Genomic DNA, 22,049 nt, shown 5'->3' with positions numbered 1-22,049 from the left:
TTTCCTTTGAGCTTTGCTAATTAACGGAGAATGTTCGCTTCTCGGCACTAGTAATGTCCGCGGACCGATATGAGGGTCAAAACGGCTAACGGTTAAAAGTTGTTAATTAAGAGATAAATTTGTTCGCCGTTTCACGGCGAACGGTTAACCCTATTGAGACCCTCATGATCAGATATTGCACCAAATGGAGGCTCTTGTTTATACTTACTGTCATTAGCACGGTACTAGCTCTTGCTACAGAACAGAAAGTTTCCTTTCGTGTCTCGTGATTCACATGCCCCTTTTGACGATCCTATTTATGCTGCGTTGCAATATCGATAAGGAAACCATAAGAACTTCCGTCACACAGTCAATATGCTCATTGATAATACTGCCATGAACTTAAGTTTGGTACATGAAAGACAAAAAAGCGTTTATTCAGCTGTAGATCAAACAAGGTTTCTCTCCTATTCCTCTAAATGCGAGAGAATGTAAATGAATAACTGACTAAATGCATAAATAGATATGTAAATAAAAGAATGAATACCTTGATAAGAAAACCATAAGAACTTCCGTCATGCAATCAATAAGCTCATAAAAAATACTGCCATGATTTCGAACTTAGGTTTGGTACATGAAAGACAAAAAAGTATTTATTCAGCCGTGGTTCAAACAAGGTTTCTCTCTCATTCCTCTTAATGTGAGAGAATCTACACAAATAACTGACTAAATGCATCAATAGATATGTAAATAATTAGTATCTGTACAATGAAAGCCGTGATCTCATGAAGGCGTGTTCTCGATACCGTAGGATTACACAGAATGAATTAACTCAATAATAAATAAAGGCAACACCAAATTTTAATATCCCATATGTTATGTGTAGAATGTGAGCAAAAATTGACGAAATAAGTTTTCGTTTTTTATTTTAAGCATGTTTTAGGGAAATCGGTCTTCAAACTTTATGACCTGTAGCGCGCGGTCACTTTTACAACCGCTGTTTTGTCGATGTTTTGACTTCAAACACAATGAACTCTTTGGGAAAATCCAGTCGCTAAACATTTTGCAACCTTCCCTGATAACACTGCAAACGAATGGCAAATAGAGTGACGGTCCGATCAGCCCCTCTTTGCCTAAATGGTTACGAAGAAACAGATGTTACGCAATAGATTGACAGATTACAAGTGGCATGCAGCTGGCACACAGTTAAAAAAAATGACACCATCATTGACTGACGGACTGAAGAAGAGGAAGATAATAAGTCAGCACAGTCATGTCAACTGCCCGAAATCAGTGTCAAATTATATATATTTTGAGTCAGCAGTTTTGTATTGACGTCGACAAAACGTTTGCGTATGCAGTGAAGGATTGTTATGATATTTGAAGGATTGTTGTTTTTTTCTTCTTCTTCATTAGCCTTGTTTATAGACATTACCTTTACACCTGTGCTCAGCGATTTCATTTTTTAACGTGATTTTCACTCCGTTTGTTGGATTTTGATTTATATTTTATACCAATCTCTAAGCCACATTGCCTGACTCTTTAACCGGTGAAGATCACATACTTGACCGTGTAAAATTCTATTAACGAATCATTTGTAGCCCTTGATCATCTAAAGAATTATTTAAATCTAATATTCTAAGTTCACTTATAGAGGTCACTCAAACTGCACGATACAGTGTGAATTTTGTTTCCGTTTCACTCCTGTTCTGAGCCTGCTGAGAGGATAGTGGAATTATTTTTTTTGCTAGGAATTAAAATTATGTAAAGTAGCCCTTCGAGTGAATTATTTCTTTGGCCAGTATAAAATAATGGATATCTCTATTAGCATCTGTAGATGCTTAAAATAGCTACAAATACTGTGTTGAACGCGAATTTCAAGTATCCGTAGTTGCATCACATGATCATGTGATTCAGTGCTCATGTGATTCAACTACGGATACTTGAAATCCGAGAACAATGTAGTATTAATTAGCATTTGTAATGTTCTATTCATAGATTGCATTGAGTAAGGTTATATAGCTAATTATAGAGTTGCTGGTTATATGGTTGCAAACCGTTTGGTCATGATTAAGCTCGGATGCCTGAAAGAAATGTATCTTTCAGTGCTCGTGGTTTTATCAGTTCTAGTCTCAGCCAGAGCCGCTGTTCTCTCTTCTGAGTACGCTCACTATGCAGCTTTGGATCCGAAAGAGTTAATGAAGCTGTACTGGACGGTCGACTGGGATAAGGAAACCGTGTCTTTTGCTGTTGAGGCGGCAACTACAGGATGGGTAGGTTTTGGAATCTCGTCTGGGAATGGCAAGATGGTGGGTAGCGACATGGTTATTGGATGGGTAAAGGACTCCAAAGGCTACTTGACGGTAGGTCAATTGTAAGACTATTGCTCATCGTGCATTCTCGGTTAACATTCCACAGATACTCCGCGCGGATTTTGACACTCTCGCGCAGCTCGGAATGTTAGGGATGCTAGGATAATATCTTAACATTTCTAAAAAGGACTTACAGTTGAGGCCGCTTGCGTCCCCTCATCTAATTTTGTTGTCGTTGTTATGATTAGAAAAAGCATCAATTCACGTTCATTTTGTTGCACAAGATCGTCGGAATTAGCCGCCTGTCACTATATCATCGAATCATTGTTTACAAAATAACGAATAATGAATAACGATGTAATGAATAACGAAGCCTCGACGGTCCTCCGTTCTGCGTTTTGAATAAAGCATGCTGGATGAGGCTAGAGCAGAAAATTTCTTCTTCTGCTCAGTTGGTTTCGCCATATTTTCTTGTGACGTTGCAATTAATTCTCATTTTTTGGAGGGAAAGAGGGCAACAAGCATCCTTGACACTAGTCAGGACACGACAGGGATCACAATTCCCTCTCATGTACTGTCTTTTGAATCCATTTATCTACCGGCAGTAAAATGTGTCTCCACCAAATTTGTGGGGGAAATTTGTTATAAAGATTGAATAATGATGCGAGTTCGTAACAAAGTTGTATGGTGATTTTTCTCGGGTATCCATTCATTAATTAGGCGTGCGTGATGATCACATTTTCATCACATCAGCCTTTGTTCAGAAACAAGAGATGATCTCATCTTGTTCACAAATAAGAGACATTATTCATATCTTTATTACAAAAATAGACCCCTCATTTGAAAAGATTCGTTAATTACCTCATAAAACTGGAAAAAAACTGTTTCTATGATTAAGGTCGATGGATGAATAAGAGAATTTGCTATAATTAGTTTCGTTCAGCTCGTAACAGGTTTGTTTCACTGCGGTTAACGCTTTCAAGAGAGATTTTAAAACAGTTCATCATGTTAATTATGATGTTATATTTGTCTGAATGGCACAAGAAGGAATGCGGAAAACGGAATGACGTATACCAAGAAAATAAGTTGTTTGTCGCAGGTGTGCCGCTGGTGTGCCGCAAGGCACACAACTGGGCCTCTGGCTTTTCATCTTAATGATAAATGACTTGAGAGTTAGTAACGTACGTATGTGGAAGTATGTGGACGACACCACCATAGCCGAAATTGCGCCTAAGGGAGGCCGAAGTAACATCCAGAGCGCCGTCGACGCCGTCTAGGACTGATCTCATGAGCAGAATATGCAACTCAGTGCGGATAAATGCAAGGAATCGACTATTTATTTTAAGAAGAACAAGCAATCATTCGATCCTGTAGTAGTCGGTGGGAAGGAACTTTCTAAGGAGCAACGTGCTAAGATATTAGGAGTTACGATATCGAAAGATTTGAAATGGAACGGGCATGTATATGAGTCGATAAGAAAAGCAAATAAGCGCTTGCATTTCTTAGTGCTCCTTTAGAGGGCTGGTGTTAGCCATCAGGACATTATGCAATTCTATTGTGCAGTTATAAGATCAGTATTAGAATACTGTACCCCTATTTTCCACCATAGCCTTCCTGAATACCTTAGTAAACACCTCGAGCGCGTCCAGAAAAGAACCATGTCAATAATCGCGCCTTATTAATCGTCTAAACAATCCCTAGAGAGCTATGGACTCTTTACTCTACGCCAAAGACGCGACGATCACTGCTAAAAGCTATTCAGTGGCATCGCCAATTCGAGCGATCACAGTCTCGCCCACTAACTTCCCCCACGTCATCAAGGTTCATATAACTTGAGAAGCAAAGAACTTTCAATCTGCCACGATTTCACACCAACCGTTTCAAAAACTCATTCATCCCGGCCATGGGCCAACGAGTAAATATATAGCAATGTTTTGTAAACTGCAGTGCTCGTAGCTATCTCACGTCATATTGCTATTTAAAATAAAAAACCGAACTTACTTTAGACATACTTTACATGGACACGTGCCTTATTAGTACATGGGTATGAAGGAAACTGTCCGAATCGACCTAGCTGGGCACGAAATGACTGAACTGTTTGAGGCTCTCACTGAATGGGTTCGCGGCAAGTAAAGTTCGAGATGTAGCATTGTGGCGCCACCCATCACATCCTTAGAGAGCAGTCCATTGACTGTCCATAGATGTACGAGCCTTAAGTGAATGATTTGCCCGGGCAACCTTGGGGAAAGCGTGCGGATGATAAACCGAGGGGTTTGGGAAATTTACATCGATGTGTAACTCTAAAGTAATGTGTATCCAACTAAATAACAACTCTATTTACAGTAACGTTCCCTTCATGAACCTCACTATTTATACCCTGATTTGAAAGCAATCATTTGTTCCCTTATTATCACACATAAAATGAAAGTTTCGCTTTTGTCTTCTTTTCAGGATCGTTTTGCTGATGCAGAGAGTCTACCGCCCTTGGACTGGCAAAAAAACTACGATTTAACTGGCTGGGAGGAAACAGACAGCAAAACCGTGTTGAAGTTTAAAAGAAAATTTGACACCTGTGATCCTAAAGATAGGAAGATTGAAGTATAAAAACCAACCGCTAAATATTTTATATTCCTCGCATTTTGTATATGTTTGACTTTATAAAATTATTTTTCTCCAATTGAGTATGAAAGGATGGAAACTTTAGTGCTTTTTCCTTGCCACTAAATGCGCTTTTGTTCTTCACGTTTCTTTCAGCAAGGTACCACAAAAGTCGTTTTTGCTTATCACACAGAAGACCCAAAGTCTGAGAATAACATCAAGAAACATACCTTTAGGGGTTCAAGGAGTATCCTTCTCCTTAATAAATTGGACAAGAAAACTGTGGATGAGAAAGGATGGAAGCAATTCGACGTTTTCAGTTATAATGTGGGTACATGCTTTTGATCATTATTACAAGATGCTAATCTTTTTCTTCACGAAAACTTATTTCTGTCCCAAATCACAGTTAAAAATTAAATCCTTGATAACATCATATTACAGGTTACAATTCCCAAAAAGCACACAACATACTGGTGTTCTCTCGTCAAGATCCCGGAAATCAGAGGCAAACACCACATAACAAAGGTTTGTCATTACACTGATGTACTTTATTACTGGTCAATTGTTTTCAGTGTCTTTTCCATCGTCTTTGACTTGTTATTGTCACTATTCAGTTTAATCAAGTCACCCATGGGTCAGCTAGTTATTCATTTGGACCAAACTTGAGACGATTCAACGATAAAACCCTCCATTTGGCACTTGTGGGCTTTGTCGCCCTACACGTCTTTCTCATCCAGAGTTGACCTTTAGCTTCATTTTCACAAAATCGTTTCGTCGTTTTTCATACATATTGATAATGGTCAACTGTAAATTAAACATTTTGTTTGTTACGCGCATTTTTCTGTTACCCGATGTAGCCCCTCTAGCCTGTACTGAAATTTCTCTCATAGGACGTTTTAAACTTCCTCTGAGATAAGTCTGACCACCATAACTTTCATCATTTTCATTTTTCAGTTTGAGCCAGTAGTAAAAAAGGGAAACGAAGGCATCGTCCATCATCTTGTGGTCTACGCATGTCCAGGGAACTATAATGACAGCCATTATGGCTCTGGGTATGATTGCGAGGATCCAAATATGCCACTAAGAGAGTGTTACGGCTCTCAAATTGTTGTAGCGGCGTGGGGAGTTGGAGGCGAGGTAAGGAGTTTTGGTTGATGATACTCTAGATGAAGTTAATAATTTTATTAAAATTGAAATGCAAATCAAAACTATTTGTATTTACCTTAAAAACCCACCACGGCAGAATTAGTGATCTCATTTACTATTTATTTTGTTAACGCCTAGGCATTTTACTATCCAACGCACACTGGTTACCCGATTGGAACGGAAGATTCACCAAATAATTATTATCTAGAACTACACTATGACAATCCAGAGAATATTGAAGGTCAGTGAATCTGTCCCTGCTGTTGATATTAAGCTGCTTTAAAACAGCTCTTTTGCTGTTATTGAGCTTCAAAAAAGTCTCTTGGGCTGTGTTTTCACATTTGAATCGTTACTTTGTTTTATAGGACGAAAAGACAATTCGGGAGTTCGTTTTTACTACACTCCCCACCTCCGTGACTACGATGCTGGTACAATGACAGTCGGAGAAGCAGTTACCTCGTATATGGTAATCCCGCCACAACAAGAATCCTGGTTAACTAAAGGATATTGCCCCAAAGAGTGTTATCAGGTAACTTTGTCGCAGATATTTTGCTCTTTGAGATTTGGGAACTGTTTGTGTGCCGGCATTTCTCATCGAAAGAAATTTTGCTCAAACACCTGGAAATGTAATGCATAAATGTATTCCCACCTTGATCTACTTCCACCCTTTTTCAGAAAACGTTGGAATCGACAACACTTCCAGAAAAAGGGATAAAGGTCTTTGCTTCTTTCCTTCACACTCATCTACAGGGTTAGTCCATTATTGATGTCTACTTAAACTATTTCATATTCTTCCTATTTCCAAATACAAAATACATACAAGCTAGAAAGAACTCATTATTGTCTCAGACAACATGCTGTGCAGTTGATAATGTCTAATCAGTCCATTGATTTTTTTATTGAGTGCAGATTCATAAAAGTCATACTGCTATACTTTTCCATCAGGGCGTGCAACATGGACGAAACATGTCCGCAACGGAGTTGAATTACCTGAAATTGTCCGTGATGACAATTATGATTTTAATTTTCAGGTAAATGAATTAGTTAACGCTTCTTTATCTCCACTTTAAGTTTGCTTTGTTATTCATATACGTATAATCGATTCTGTGATGAACTTATAAACTGCTAGCGACGGGCATAAGTGGGCCTACATAGTTATTCTTGAAAACATTCTCAGAAAAAGAAACGGAAATTTTGACAATAGGAGAGGAAGTTTAAAATTTCGTCGAATGCAAGAACAGAAGCATGCACTGTTGGTTGTACAATTATCTGGAATGTTCACCCCTATGATAGTATCACATGTAGCATAGTGGGAACTGCTGCTCCTCTTCTTCTCCAAATGTGTCATGACTCAATGGTATAACATGATGATACAATTTCCCATTAAGTTCCATTATAGAGACTCCATCACACAACCTGTATCCCTCCAGTTGCCTTATTAAGTTAGATACAATAATATTTCGAACTGTTCTACGATAGTCCAGGTACAAAGGATGATCTTCAGGTAAATAGGAACCAAATACTTTCACAGTAAAGCCAAGACTGTCATCCATAATAATTTCCAAACGTGGCAGAACGTACGGATGCACGGTTTTCTTCAGCACAATTTTGTCCTCAAAGATCTCCAGGCTCCAATCACCAAGGCTTTTTAGGCTTTTAACTCGTTGGCAGAGCTCTGAAAATCCCTTGTAGCAGCTGTGTGGTAAAGGCCCCTCGTTACATTTTACAACCGAACGTTCAGGACGTGGTGAAGGCTTGCTGCTTTCATGGCTTTTCTTAGGCATGTTCAGCTTCGGCAAAGCTCCAAATTTGGGCTCCTTTTTGGTCATTTTCGCAGATTGATCTACCAAAGAAAAGATAAAATTGTCAAACTTGGAAATAGTCAAACCTAAAACCATATCCACTTTTAGAACGAACTTCAAACAGCAGCAACACTGATCGGTGAAAACTAACTCGAAGCAAATCCGAAAATTTAACAAGAAAATATAGATATGTACTTACATATTTCGATATCTTCGGGCGCAAAATGTTTCTCACAGGTATATATTCTATCGCTCTTCAACTGTTCCCTGAAGTTCTGATCCATTTCTCTTGTCTTTTTTATCTCACCAAGCCATTCTTCTCGCCATGTTCCATGAGCTTCGTCTTTTGCCACAGGCAACTTCCAAATACCAATTCCCTTCGTTCTTCTGCACGAACCACAGTCAAATAGTGAGCAATTAGCCCCTGGCATAACTTTTATATTTCTTGCAAAATGACAACCATATACTGATGAAAATTACGGAGAAACCTAACACATATCGCACAACTAACAAGAAACTACTCGACGGACGCCATGATCGTTTGATAAATGTGCACTGTCGCGATCACGTGACAAGGCAAAAATCAAAACAAAGACATCGGTCTTTGAAGCTCGCCGGCTTTCATAACCAGTCTCCTCTACTAACTATGCATGTAGTCACTTTTAAAGAAATATTCCTTCATTCGTTTTTATCCCTTCAATCAGTTAAAAAATCGATCGGTTACCTGATCTAATTATCATAAAGAAAAGTTAACTTTCCTTTCGCAGGATATACAAATTTTAAGGAAGGAGGTTCACGTAAAACCGGTGAGAGCCACTTAACACATTTTACTTTTAAGAAGAGTTGAAAATCTTCTGATGCAAAGACAAGGATTAAAAAATGTTAAATACATTTGCTCAACTTTAAATGCCTTATCGACATTAAGACATGAAAATCAAACATTGCCAAATATATTGACTTTTTTTTGTCTTTTAGGGAGACGATTTGATTCATTATTGCAAATATCAAACTATGGACCGCGATAAGCTCGTAATGGTAAGTTGACAGCAGGGGAAAATGCATTATCATACACATTATGATGGTATATTTATAAAAAAACGTATGATGTAGCTCTCTAGTAGTTAACTCGCTCAGAAGCACGTCAACAGTTTTTCGGCAGTAGTTTATCGGAAACTTACTTGGCGCTTACTTTAATCACAACCTTGGAAAGCCCTATATCTTCATCTGCCTGCCTGAGGATAATTTATGATTTGTTTTGAAGTTGTTGTACTTTGTTATACAGGGAATCCCATAAATGTAGTACCTTTAGTAAGCTTGTACCTCTTTTGGTCTTCAAGGAAAGTTACGGGATTGAAGCTCCTCAGTTGGGTATCATATATTACTATCAATCATTGCGCTATAACCTTGGAGTTTCCACGTTGCGAAAGATCTGTTGCTATTTTGTTCATTTATTTAATTATTTCGTTTTATGCTTCATATATTTAGGGTGGAATAGCAACCTCTCAAGAGATGTGCCTAAACTTCTTATTTTACTATCCAAAAGTGTCGAATGTCACGTTAAACTGCGTCAGTCTTCAAAGAGACCCAGTACAAGACTTCATCAGAAGTAACATGTAAGTACTGTTGATATTCCTAACCGGCAGCGGACTTTTCTCGGAATTGAAGTTTCAAGGATGGCGCCCGGAAATTTTGGATGAATATTTCTTTTAGCGACTGTTCATTTATTCGATCACTATTTGCTTATTTCTGATGGCAGCGCATCCCTCAACGTGACGTCTGAGTGGTCTAATCCTCTTGTTGGTGCGAATGTTACTTGGACGAAAGAAATGGCGACAGACTTGCAGAGGAGATACAACGAAGCTGAAACATTTCTGGTACCTTGTCTTTGGGTAAGTAAACCCTCCTACTAGGGTATGTCATAAATCATTTCCTTAAATTTTGGTATATCATCAAAAAGGTAAAAAAGTGGAGTTAAGAAAGACAGCCTGAAACCGACACTGATGTTTTTTCCGTTTTGATAATTACAAAGTACGTTTTTTCAACAGAAAAGTGTCGCATGATTTTCGGATTTTTCGAGTCGTTTATCTATATGCTAATCGATTTAATTTCGTATTTGCCAGGGAAAAATACCCGGCAACAGGTTGTCAGTGCCAAAGATAACCCGTTCTCTACCACCAAAAGAGTCAAAGTGTGATCAACCAGCTGCTGCCTCTGCCATGGTGACTGCCTCGCGTTCTTTGTTTCTTTCTTTGCTGATGGTGTATTTGATGTTGCTGTAAGATTTGAGGAGGAGCTTTTTTCTTTTTTTACGCATGATAAAAGAAACCGTATTTTAAGATAAACATATAGCAAATTAATAAACAGTTTGATAGTTCTGATGACTTTGCACATGTGTTCATGATTCCCTTTTATTGTGTTGCGATAAATCTGAAGGACGGAGATCCATCGGGAAGACTATCTGTTTTTTTTTAAATATGATTAGATGAATCAATTTTGACGGTCTCCTCCTTTTTAGATCAACTTGTAACATTAGAGATAAATGGTAAAACAGTGTGTGAAAATTAATGATGATAAATAATAACACTGTTTGGATAATTTCACTTCTGATCCTGCATTAAGTTAACAAAAGTAGTTAGAAAGTACAAGAGGTGTTAGTGTGACACACAGATGCGTTCAAGAACCGACGACTTCTGCATAGCGAAGATGACGCATAGATTGTTAATCCTAAAGCCTATATACGATGTACTGCACCAATTAACAGACAATAAATTGGAAGCAGTGATTTAACGAGCTTTAAACAAGATTACACCCATCCCGTCGTAGTTTCACCCTCGGAAATCTCTTCCATACAAGAAGGTTGCACTAAACCAACCACAGATTATGCTCCCCCCTGACAACCAACAAATTATCGCTATTTCATGCTTCTCTGTAAAAGTTAGCATCAACAAACTGGGGCATTAGCTGCTTTTTATTCCAGCTATAAACGCGGGATATTTAAGTCGTTAGGCACGATTAATTAAGATGGTATTGGGGATTCAATCTATCTGATCCTCCGTTTAAAGTTCTGGCTTGATCAAGGGAACTTACTACCAGGTAACCAGAGAAGTTTATCTTCACATCCACCTTCATTACTGTTCCTCTTGCGGAGTCTCCTTTGCGATTGCCGGATTCCATCCTAAGCACGTTATTGCCATTTCTAATCCGAAATGAGCGCGTTATTCTGTTGAAGATCGAAGGAATAAGTGTGCTGATGTAGTCGGCTTTAGCGTTTTCTTTAGGGAATAACTTTATCTCCCCGTTTCTGTAACCTATTATGTAACCCGGTAGTAGTAACCTATTATGTAACCCGGTAGTCTCTGCGAAGTCTAACTTTGGGGAATAACTTTATCTCCCTGTTTCTGTAACCTATTATGTAACCCGGTAGTAGTAACCTATTATGTAACCCGGTAGTCTCTACGAAGTCTGACTTTGGAACAAAGGAACAAAAACTTTGTCGTGAGGTGGCGGTTATTTAAAGTACGAGCAGTGTGACTTCTGATTTTTCCGAAGGGCAGAGCATTCATACTTAAAAAAAAAAAAGAACAAAACAAAACAACTAAACAAAGCAACATCAACAACAACGCCAAGATACGTACAAATAAAAAGAGGTAACTGAGTCAAAGCATAGCAGTTCTTAGGAAACCAAAAGCTCATGTTCAGGTTGATAACAAAACGAAACGAGTGATACAGAATGATTAGATACAAGTTTGCAGAACAGCTGTTTTTAGTTATACAGACATTTATTACGCCTCTGTATAACACTGTCAAATATTGTGTGCCCGATTGATTTGTCACGTATTTTACTTTGTCAAACGTCGTGGAGAAGTTATGTAGCATCTACGCTGCGGCTTAGCGGCCTTCGCCTTGTGAGGAGTGTCAAGAGAGGGAAAAAGGCCTAAGTGAACTGTCCACCAGGGTAAGACAGAAATGTTCGGTGTGAAGAGGTGGTCGTTGTGGAGGGATGGCCGTCAGCATTGGTTCGACCTTAGTTTCTAATTAAGAAGGGCAGTTCTGGAGGTCGTGAGGTAAGGTGTCTGCCCAATCACAATGAGTTTGTGATCCCCATGTGCATCTGTCTCTTAGTTACGAAACGATCTACGTAATGGTCAGTGACGTCCTCCAGGTTTAGTTGTCAAAAGAGCAACAGCGAGCTTAAGGCGACAACATGTTCTCCTTGGTGTTGATGGCAATTTCAGCTTTGGTCCCTGCCAACGGCGCTGAATTGTCTGCTGAGTTTGCTCACGAAGCAGTTTTAGATACCTACGAGAAAATGAAACTATTCTGGACGGTGAATTGGGAAAATAAAACCGTATCCTCTGCTGTTCAGGCAGCAACAACAGGGTGGGTTGGTTTCGGCATCTCTTCGGGTAATGGAAATATGGCCGGCAGCGACATGGTTATCGGATGGGTGAAGGACTCCAAGGGTTACCTAACGGTAAGTGAATTTTTTCCGAAAGGACGTTAGTCACGGTGGATTTCTAGGCAGAAAAAAAAAGGTTAACAAAGAAAAGAAGGAGTTACCGCCATCACGACATCCGGATTTAGATGACTAAACAAACAGCCAAAGCGACGTTAAAAACTGCTTTTTTAGCCATTTCTATTTGGATCAAAACTTCCAACACTTTCAAACCAGTGCCTAAATTTAGGACGTATTCGTAGTTGCACGGAAACATTGGAATTTAAATGCTGTTCAAGCAAAGGTTTGCCCTTCTGTGAACATTGTTTACATTATATAAAAGTTCACACGGTAAACAGGTGGACAATAAGACATAGCTTGATGCTACTCTGGTTTGCAGATTTAATGAATGTAACCGAAGAAGTTTGGCATATTAACTCCGCCCACGCTCCTTTAAATCGTGACGATGGCGGTTTGCTTCCTGACGCCTATTTTGCACCTCGTCAGAAAAAAGGCCGCTTATTAGTGATCATATAAAAAGGACCTCTTGTTGCAGCGTTTAGATCACCCCTGATGAAGGCACTATACAGGAGTGTCGAAACGTTGGGTCTATGAATTGTAACTTCTTCGGTTACATTCATTAAATCTGCAAAACCAGAGTAGCATCAAACTATGTCTGATTGTTTACATTATTAGCGAGTAGCCCTTGCATTTGTCCCAGGACATTATTTTTCCTCAAAGCCTACAGTTTCCTTTGAGCTTTGCTAATTAACGGAGAATGTTCGCTTCTCGGCACTAGTAACGTCCGCGGACCGATATGAGGGTCAAAACGGCTAACGGTTAAAATTTTGGCTTTTTTTATGACTAACGGTTAGTTTCTTTCCGTTAAATTAAAATAAAAACTTTTAACTGTTGACATTTTTAACGACAAACGGTTAAAAGTTGTTAATTAAGAGATAAATTTGTTCGCCGTTTCACGGCGAACGGTTAACCCTATTGAGACCCTCATGATCAGATATTGCGCCAAATGGAGGCCCTTGTTTATACTTACTGTCATTAGCACGGTACTAGCTCTTGCTACAGAACAGAAAGTTTCCTTTCGTGTCTCGTGATTCACATGCCCCTTTTGACGATCCTATTTATGCTGCGTTGCAATATCGATAAGGAAACCATAAGAACTTCCGTCACATAGTCAATATGCTCATTGATAATACTGCCATGAACTTAAGTTTGGTACATGAAAGACAAAAAAGCGTTTATTTAGCTGTGGTTCAAACAAGGTTTCTCTCCTATTCCTCTAAATGCGAGACAATGTAAATGAATAACTGACTAAATGCATAAATAGATATGTAGATAAAAGAATGAATACCTTGATAAGAAAACCATAAGAACTTCCGTCATGCAATCAATAAGCTCATAAAAAATACTGCCATGATTTCGAACTTAGGTTTGGTACATGAAAGACAAAAAAGTATTCATTCAGCCGTGGTTCAAACAAGGTTTCTCTCTCATTCCTCTTAATGTGAGAGAATCTACACAAATAACTGACTAAATGCATCAATAGATATGTAAATAATTAGTATCTGTACAATGAAAGCCGTGATCTCATGAAGGCGTGTTCTCGATACCGTAGGATTACACAGAATGAATTAACTCAATAATAAATAAAGGCAACACCAAATTTTAATGTCCCATATGTTATGTGTAGAATGTGAGCAAAAATTGACGAAATAAGTTTTCGTTTTTTATTTTAAGCATGTTTTAGGGAAATCGGTCTTTAAACTTTATGACCCGTAACGCGCGGTCACTTTTACAGCCGCTGTAATGTCGATGTTTTGACTTCAAACACAATGAACTCTTTGGGAAAATCCAGTCGCTAAACATTTTGCAACCTTCCCTGATAACACTGCAAACGAATGGCAAATAGAGTGACGGTCCGATCAGCCCCTCTTTGCCTAAATGGTTACGAAGAAACAGATGTTACGCAATAGATTGACAGATTACAAGTGGCATGCAGCTGGCACACAGTTAAAAAAAATGACACCATCATTGACTGACGGACTGAAGAAGAGGAAGATAATAAGTCAGCACAGCCATGTCAACTGCCCGAAATCAGTGTCAAATTATATATATTTTGAGTCAGCAGTTTTGTATTGACGTCGACAAAACGTTTGCGTATACAGTGAAGGATTGTTATGATATTTGAAGGATTGTTGTTTTTTTTCTTCTTATTCATTAACCTTGTTTATAGACATTACCTTTACACCTGTGCTCAGCGATTTCATTTTTTAACGTGATTTTCACTCCGTTTGTTGGATTTTGATTTATATTTTATACCAATCTCTGCTAAGCCACATTGCCTGACTCTTTAACCGGTGAAGATCACATACTTGACCGTGTAAAATTCTATTGACGAATCATTTGTAGCCCTAGATCATCTAAAGAATTATTTAAATCTAATATTTCTAAGTTCACTTATAGAGGTCACTCAAACTGCACGATACAGTGTGAATTTTGTTTCCGTTTCACTCCTGTTCTGAGCCTGCTGAGAGGATAGTGGAATTATATTTTTTTGCTAGGAATTAAAATTATGTAAAGTAGCCCTCCTTCGAGCGAATTATTTCTTTGGCCAGTATAAAATAATGGATATCTCTATTAGCATCTGTAGATGCTTAAAATAGCTACAAATACTGTGTTGAACGCGAATTTCAAGTATCCGTAGTTGCATCACATGATTAAGTGCTCATGTGATTCAACTACGGTACTTGAAATCCGAGAACAATGTAGTATTTATTTAGCTAATTATAGAGTTGCTGGTTTTATAGTTTCAAACCGTTTCGTCATGATTAAGCTCGGATGCCTGAAAGAAATCTATCTTTCAGTGCTCGTGGTTTTATCAGTTCTAGTCTCAGCCAGAACCGCTGTTCTCTCTTCTGAGTACGCTCACTATGCAGCTTTGGATCCGAAAGAGTTAATGAAGCTGTACTGGACGGTCGACTGGGATAAGGAAACCGTGTCTTTTGCTGTTGAGGCGGCAACTACAGGATGGGTAGGTTTTGGAATCTCGTCTGGGAATGGCAAGATGGTGGGTAGCGACATGGTTATTGGATGGGTAAAGGACTCCAAAGGCTACTTGACGGTAGGTCAATTGTAAGACTATTGCTCATCGTGCATTCTCGGTTAACATTCCACAGATACTCCGCGCGGATTTTGACACTCTCGCGCAGCTCGGAATGTTAGGGATGCTAGGATAATATCTTAACATTTCTAAAAAGGACTTACAGTTGAGGCCGCTTGCGTCTCCTCATCTAATTTTGTTGTCGTTGTTATGATTAGAAAAAGCATCAATTCACGTTCATTTTGTTGCACAAGATCGTCGGAATTAGCCGCCTGTCACTATATCATCTAATCATTGTTTACAAAATAATGAATAATGAATAACGATGTAATGAATAACGAAGCCTCGACGGTCCTCCGTTCTGTGTTTTGTATAAAGCATGCTGGATGAGGCTAGAGCACGAAAATTTCTTCTTCTGCTCAGTTGGTTTCGCCATATTTTCTTGTGACGTTGCAATTAATTCTCATTTTTTGGAGGGAAAGAGGGCAACAAGCATCCTTGACACTAGTCAGTGTATGACAGGGATCACAATTCCCTCTAATGTACTGTCTTTTGAATCCATTTATCTACCGGCAGTAAAATGTGTCTCCACCAAATTTGTGGGGGAAATTTGTTATAAAGATTGAATAATGATGCGAGTTCGTAACAAAGCTGCATGGTGATCTTTCTCGAGTATTCATTCATTAATTAGGCGTGCGTGATCACATTTTCATCACATCAGCCTTTGTTCAGAAACAAGAGATGATCTTATCTTGTTCACAAATAAGAGACATTATTCATATCTTTATTACAAAAATAGACCCCTCATTTGAAAAGATTCGTTAATTACCTCATAAAACTGGAAAAATCCTGTTTCTATGATTAAGGTCGATGGATGAATAAGAGAATTTGCTATAATTAGTTTCGTTCAGTTCGTAACAGGTTTGTTTCACTGCGGTAAACGCTTTCAAGAGAGATTTTAGACGGTTCATCATGTTAATTATGGTGTTATATTTGTCTGAATGGCACAAGAAGGAATGCGGAAAACGGAATGACGTATACCAAGAAAATAAGTTGTTTGTCGCAGGTGTGCCGCTGGTGTGCCGCAAGGCACAAAACTGGGCCCCTGGCTTTTCATCTTAATGATAAATGACTTGAGAGTTGGTAACGTATGTATGTGGAAGTTTGTGGACGACACCACCATAGCCGAAATTGCGCCTAAGGGAGGCCGAAGTAACATCCAGAGCGCCGTCGACGCCGTCTAGGACTGATCTCATGAGCAGAATATGCAACTCAGCGCGGATAAATGCAAGGAATCGACTAATTATTTTAGAAGAACAAGCAATCATTCGATCTTGTAGTAGTCGATGGGAAGGAACTTTCTAAGGAGCAATGTGCTAAGATATTAGGAGTTACGATATCTAAAGATCTGAAATGGAACGGGCATGTATATGAGTCGATAAGAAAAGCAAATAAGCGCTTGCATTTCTTAGTGCTCCTTTAGAGGGCTGGTGTTAGCCATCAGGACATTATACAATTCTATTGTGCAGCTATAAGATCAGTATTAGAATACTGTACCCCTATTTTGCACCATAGCCTTCCTGAATACCTTAGTAAACACCTCGAGCGCGTCCAGAAAAGAACCATGTTAATAATCGCGCCTCATCAATCGTCTAAACAATCCCCAGAGAGCTATGGACTCTTTACTCTACCCCAAAGACGCGATGATCACTGCTAAAAGCTATTCAGTGGCATCGCCAATTCGAGCGATCACAGTCTCGCCCACTAACTTCCCCCACGTCATCAAGGTTCATATAACTTGAGAAGCAAAAGAACTTTCAATCTGCCACGATTTCACATCAACCGTTTCAAAAACTCATTCATCCCGGCCATGGGCCAACGAGTAAATATATAGCAATGTTTCGTAAACTGCAGTGCTCGTAGCCAGTAATTTGTACAGAGGACTTTAGTTATATAGAAACCCCATTGTAAATAGCCCTAGTTTTAATTGTACTATATTTATATTGTGAATAGTTATTCCATTCAGCCTTTGGCTGCGACTTAGTTATTTCTATTAAACTATCTGTCCATATCTATCTCACGTCATATTGCTATTTAAAATAAAAAACCGAATTTACTTTAGACATACTTTACATGGACACGTGCCTTATTAGTACATGGGTATGAAGGAAACTGTCCGATTCGACCTAGCTGGGCACGAAATGACTGAACTGTTTGAGGCTCTCTCTGGTTCGCGGCAAGTAAAGTTCGAGATGTAGCATGGTGGCGCTACCCCTAACATCCTTAGAGGGCAGTCCATTGACTGTCCATAGATGTACGAGCCTATGACGGATCTGCTGTAAGTGAATGATTTGCCCGGGCAACCTTGGGGAAAGCGTGCGGATGATAAACCGAGGGGTTTGGGAAATTTACATCGATGTGTAACTCTAAAGTAATGTGTATCCAACTAAATAACAACTCTATTTACAGTAACGTTCCCTTCATGAACCTCACTATTTATACCCTGATTTGAAAGCAATCATTTGTTCCTTTACTATCACACATAAAATGAAAGTTTCGCTTTTGTCTTCTTTTCAGGATCGTTTTGCTGATGCAGAGAGTCTACCGCCTTTGGACTGGCAAAAAAACTACGATTTAACTGGCTGGGAGGAAACAGACAGCAAAACCGTGTTGAAGTTTAAAAGAAAATTTGACACCTGTGATCCTAAAGATAGGAAGATTGAAGTATAAAAACTAACCGCTAAATATTTTATATTCCTTGCTTTTTGTATATGTTTGACTTTATAAAATTATTTTTCTCCAATTGAGTATGAAAGGATGGAAACTTTAGTGCTTTTTCCTTGCCACTAAATGCGCTTTTGTTCTTCACGTTTCTTTCAGCAAGGTACCACAAAAGTCGTTTTTGCTTATCACACAGAAGACCCAAAGTCTGAGAATAACATCAAGAAACATACCTTTAGGGGTTCAAGGAGTATCCTTCTCCTTAATAAATTGGACAAGAAAACTGTGGATGAGAAAGGATGGAAGCAATTCGACGTTTTCAGTTATAATGTGGGTACATGCTTTTGATCATTATTATAAGATGCTAATCTTTTCTTCACGAAAACTTATTTCTGTCCCAAATCACAGTTAAAAATTAAATCCTTGATAACCTCATATTACAGGTTACAATTCCCAAAAAGCACACAACATACTGGTGTTCTCTCGTCAAGATCCCGGAAATCAGAGGCAAACACCACATAACAAAGGTTTGTCATTACACTGATGTACTTTATTACTGGTCAATTGTTTTCAGTGTCTTTTCCATCGTCTTTAACTTGTTATTATCACTAATCAGTTTAATTTTATGCTGATCAAGTCACCCATGGGTCAGCTAGTTATTCATTTGGACCAAACTGGAGACGATTCAGCGATAAAACCCTCCATTTGGCACTTGTGGGCTTTGTCGCCCTACACGTCTTTCTCATCCAGAGTTGACCTCTAGCTTCATTTTCACAAAATCGTTTCGTCGTTTTTCATACATATTGATAATGGTCAACTATAAATTAAACATTTTGTTTTTTACGCGCATTTTCCGTTACCCGATGTAGCCCCTCTCGCTTGTACTGAAATTTCTCTCAGAGGACGTTTTAAACTTCCCCTGAGATAAGTCTGACCACCATAACTTTCATCATTTTCATTTTTCAGTTTGAGCCAGTTGTGAAAAAAGGAAACGAAGGTATCGTGCATCATCTTGTGGTCTACACATGTCCAGGGAACTATAATGACAGCCATTATGGCTCTGGGTATGATTGTGAGGATCCAAATATGCCACTAAGAGAGTGTTACGGCTCTCAAAATATTGTAGCGGCGTGGGGAGTTGGAGGCGAGGTAAAGAGTTTTGGTTGATGATACTCTAGATGAAGTTAATAATTTTTATTAAAATTGAAATGCAAATCAAAACTATTTGTATTTATCTTAAAAACCCACTACGGCATAATTAGTGATCTCATTTACTATTTATTTTGTTAACGCCTAGGCATTTTACTATCCAACGCACACTGGTTACCCGATTGGAACGGAAGATTCACCAAATAATTATTTTCTAGAACTACACTATGACAATCCAGAGAATATTGAAGGTCAGTGAATCTGTCCCTGCTGTTGATATTAAGCTGCTTTAAAACAGCTCTTTTGCTGTTATTGAGCTTCAAAAAAGTCTCTTGGGCTGTGTTCTCACATTTGAATCGTTACTTTGTTTTAAAGGACTAAAAGACAATTCGGGAGTTCGTTTTTACTACACTCCCCACCTCCGTGACTACGATGCTGGTACAATAACAGTCGGAGAAGCATTTACCTCATATATGGTAATCCCGCCACAACAAGAATCTTGGTTAACTAAAGGATATTGTCCCAAAGAGTGTTATCAGGTAACTTTGTCGCAGATATTTTGCTCTTTGAGATTTGGGAACTGTTTGTGTGCCGGCATTTCTCATCGAAAAAAATTTTACTCAAACACCTGGAAATGTAATGCATAAATGTGTTCCCACCTTTGCGATTTTTTCCCATTTCATCTATTTCCACCCTTTTTCAGAAAACGTTGGAATCGACAACACTTCCAGAAAAAGGGATAAAGGTCTTTGCTTCTTTCCTTCACACTCATCTACAGGGTTAGTCCATTATTGATGTCTACTTAAACTATTTCATATTCTTCCTATTTCCAAATACAAAATACATACAAGCTAGAAAGAACTCATTGTTGTCTCAGACAACATGCTGTGCAGTTGATAATGTCTAATCAGTCCATTGATTTTTTTATTGAGCGCAGATTCATAAAGTCATACTGCTATACTTTTCCATCAGGGCGTGCAACATGGACGAAACATGTCCGCAACGGAGTTGAATTACCTGAAATTGTCCGTGATGACAATTATGATTTTAATTTTCAGGTAAATGAATTAGTTAACGCTTCTTTATCTCCACTTTAAGTTTGCTTTGTTATTCATATACGTATAATCGATTCTGTGATGAACTTATAAACTGCTAGCGACGGGCATAAGTGGGCCTACATAGTTATTCTTGAAAACATTCTCAGAAAAAGAAACGGAAATTTTGACAATAGGAGAGGAAGTTTAAAATTTCGTCGAATGCAAGAACAGAAGCATGCACTGTTGGTTGTACAATTATCTGGAATGTTCACCCCTATGATGGTATCACATGTAGTCACTTTTAAAGAAATATTCCTTCATTCGTTTTTATCCCTTCAATCAGTTAAAAAATCGATCGGTTACCTGATCTAATTATCATAAAGACAAGTTAACTTTCCTTTCGCAGGATATACAAATTTTAAGGAAGGAGGTTCACGTAAAACCGGTGAGAGCCACTTAACACATTTTACTTTTAAGAAGAGTTGAAAATCTTCTGATGCAAAGAAAAGGATTAACAAATGTTAAATACATTTGCTCAACTTTAAATGCTTTATCGACATTAAGACATGAAAATCAAACATTGCCAAATATATTGACCTTTTTTTGTCCTTTAGGGAGACGATTTGATTCATTATTGCAAATATCAAACTATGGACCGCGATAAGCTCGTAATGGTAAGTTGACAGCAGGGGAAAATGCTTTATCATACACATAATGATGGTAAATTTATGAAACACGCATGGTGTAGCTTTCTAGTAGTTAACTCGCTCAGAAGCACGTCAACAGTTTTTCGGCAGTAGTTTATCGGAAACTTACTTGGCGCTTACTTTAATCACAACCTTGGAAAGCCCTATATCTTCATCTGCCTGCCTGAGGATAATTTATGATTTGTTTTGAAGTTGTTGTACTTCAAGGAATCCTTTAAATGTAGTACCTTTAGTAAGCTTGTACCTCTTTTGGTCTTCAAGGAAAGTTACGGGATTGAAGCTCCTCAGTTGGGTATCATATATTGACTATCAATCATTGCGCTATAAACTTGGAGTTTCCACGTTGCGAAAGATCTGTTGTTACTTTTTTCATTATTTTAATTATTTCGTTTTATGCTTCATATATTTAGGGTGGAATAGCAACCTCTCAAGAGATGTGCCTAAACTTCTTATTTTACTATCCAAAAGTGTCGAATGTCACGTTAAACTGCGTCAGTCTTCAAAGAGACCCAGTACAAGACTTCATCAGAAGTAACATGTAAGTACTGTTGATATTCCTAACCGGCAGCGGACTTTTCTCGGAATTGAAGTTTCAAAGATGGCGCCTGGAAATTTTGGATGAATTTCTTTTAGCGACTGTTCATTTATTCGATCACTATTTGCTTATTTCTGATGGCAGCGCATCCCTCAACGTGACGTCTGAGTGGTCTAATCCTCTTGTTGGTGCGAATGTTACTTGGACGAAAGAAATGGCGACAGACTTGCAGAGGAGATACAACGAAGCTGAAACATTTCTTGCACCTTGTCTTTGGGTAAGTAAACCCTTCTACTCGGGTATGTCATAAATCATTTCCTTAAATTTTGGTATATCATCAAAAAGGTAAAAAAGTGGAGTTAAGAAAGACAGCCTGAAACCGACACTGATGTTTTTTCCGTTTTGATAATTACAAAGTACGTTTTTTCAACAGAAAAGTGTCGCATGATTTTCGGATTTTTCGAGTCGTTTATCTATATGCTAATCGATTTAATTTCGTATTTGACAGGG

At 38.5% G+C, this 22,049-nt stretch overlaps 3 protein-coding genes and 1 long non-coding RNA gene across 4 annotated transcripts in view; 2 read left to right on the top strand and 2 right to left on the bottom strand.

Annotated features, from left to right (window-relative positions):
* Positions 1-234: 234 nt before the first annotated feature.
* On the bottom strand, positions 235-2,593 carry LOC136283402 (uncharacterized). The gene is made up of 3 exons (XR_010718762.1): positions 2,486-2,593; positions 527-599; positions 235-380 (listed from the first exon to the last, which is right to left on the bottom strand). It is a non-coding gene; the product is annotated as an uncharacterized lncRNA (long non-coding RNA).
* Positions 1,978-10,643, top strand: LOC131784679 (DBH-like monooxygenase protein 1 homolog). The gene is made up of 14 exons (XM_059101489.2): positions 1,978-2,342; positions 4,743-4,889; positions 5,046-5,216; positions 5,331-5,414; positions 5,844-6,026; positions 6,174-6,276; positions 6,401-6,564; positions 6,711-6,786; positions 6,981-7,066; positions 8,605-8,643; positions 8,813-8,872; positions 9,323-9,450; positions 9,594-9,726; positions 9,958-10,643. Exons 1-14 carry the CDS (start codon positions 2,025-2,027, stop codon positions 10,114-10,116), a joined length of 1,851 nt encoding a protein of 616 aa, XP_058957472.2. The 5' UTR covers positions 1,978-2,024; the 3' UTR covers positions 10,117-10,643.
* On the bottom strand, positions 7,074-8,364 carry LOC136283399 (uncharacterized). The gene is made up of 2 exons (XM_066172201.1): positions 8,037-8,364; positions 7,074-7,878 (listed from the first exon to the last, which is right to left on the bottom strand). The coding sequence occupies exons 1-2, from the start codon at positions 8,266-8,268 to the stop codon at positions 7,331-7,333; spliced, it is 780 nt and encodes a 259-aa protein (XP_066028298.1). The 5' UTR covers positions 8,269-8,364; the 3' UTR covers positions 7,074-7,330.
* A 4,402-nt stretch (positions 10,644-15,045) lies between the features above and the next one.
* The window catches only part of LOC131784713 (DBH-like monooxygenase protein 1 homolog), a 7,262-nt gene continuing 258 nt past the window's right edge, over positions 15,046-22,049 (top strand). The window contains exons 1-14 of the mRNA XM_066172200.1: positions 15,046-15,411; positions 17,968-18,114; positions 18,271-18,441; positions 18,555-18,638; positions 19,078-19,260; positions 19,409-19,511; positions 19,636-19,799; positions 19,964-20,039; positions 20,233-20,318; positions 20,704-20,742; positions 20,912-20,971; positions 21,415-21,542; positions 21,684-21,816; positions 22,048-22,049. The exon at positions 22,048-22,049 is cut by the window's right edge and continues 258 nt beyond it. Coding sequence (XP_066028297.1) covers positions 15,115-15,411; positions 17,968-18,114; positions 18,271-18,441; positions 18,555-18,638; positions 19,078-19,260; positions 19,409-19,511; positions 19,636-19,799; positions 19,964-20,039; positions 20,233-20,318; positions 20,704-20,742; positions 20,912-20,971; positions 21,415-21,542; positions 21,684-21,816; positions 22,048-22,049 — 1,673 coding nt within the window. The 5' untranslated portion in view covers positions 15,046-15,114. The remainder of the gene's footprint in view (positions 15,412-17,967; positions 18,115-18,270; positions 18,442-18,554; positions 18,639-19,077; positions 19,261-19,408; positions 19,512-19,635; positions 19,800-19,963; positions 20,040-20,232; positions 20,319-20,703; positions 20,743-20,911; positions 20,972-21,414; positions 21,543-21,683; positions 21,817-22,047) is intronic.

The sequence above is a fragment of the Pocillopora verrucosa genome, chromosome 9 (assembly GCF_036669915.1).
Source record: "Pocillopora verrucosa isolate sample1 chromosome 9, ASM3666991v2, whole genome shotgun sequence".
Lineage (NCBI taxonomy): Eukaryota > Metazoa > Cnidaria > Anthozoa > Scleractinia > Pocilloporidae > Pocillopora > Pocillopora verrucosa.
This window is presented reverse-complemented; position numbering and strand designations above follow the sequence as displayed.

Bases quoted from the DNA above. Each gene is read 5' to 3' on its own strand.
- LOC131784679 (XM_059101489.2), top strand. From the start codon at position 2,025: ATGGTTGCAAACCGTTTGGTCATGATTAAGCTCGGATGCCTGAAAGAA. The intron at 6,027-6,173 runs GTAAGGAGTTTT...GTTAACGCCTAG, and splicing joins CGTGGGGAGTTGGAGGCGAG to GCATTTTACTATCCAACGCA. The intron at 6,277-6,400 runs GTCAGTGAATCT...TTTGTTTTATAG, and splicing joins CAATCCAGAGAATATTGAAG to GACGAAAAGACAATTCGGGA.
- LOC136283399 (XM_066172201.1), bottom strand. From the start codon at position 8,268: ATGCCAGGGGCTAATTGCTCACTATTTGACTGTGGTTCGTGCAGAAGA. The intron at 7,879-8,036 runs GTAAGTACATAT...TTTCTTTGGTAG, and splicing joins GCCCGAAGATATCGAAATAT to ATCAATCTGCGAAAATGACC.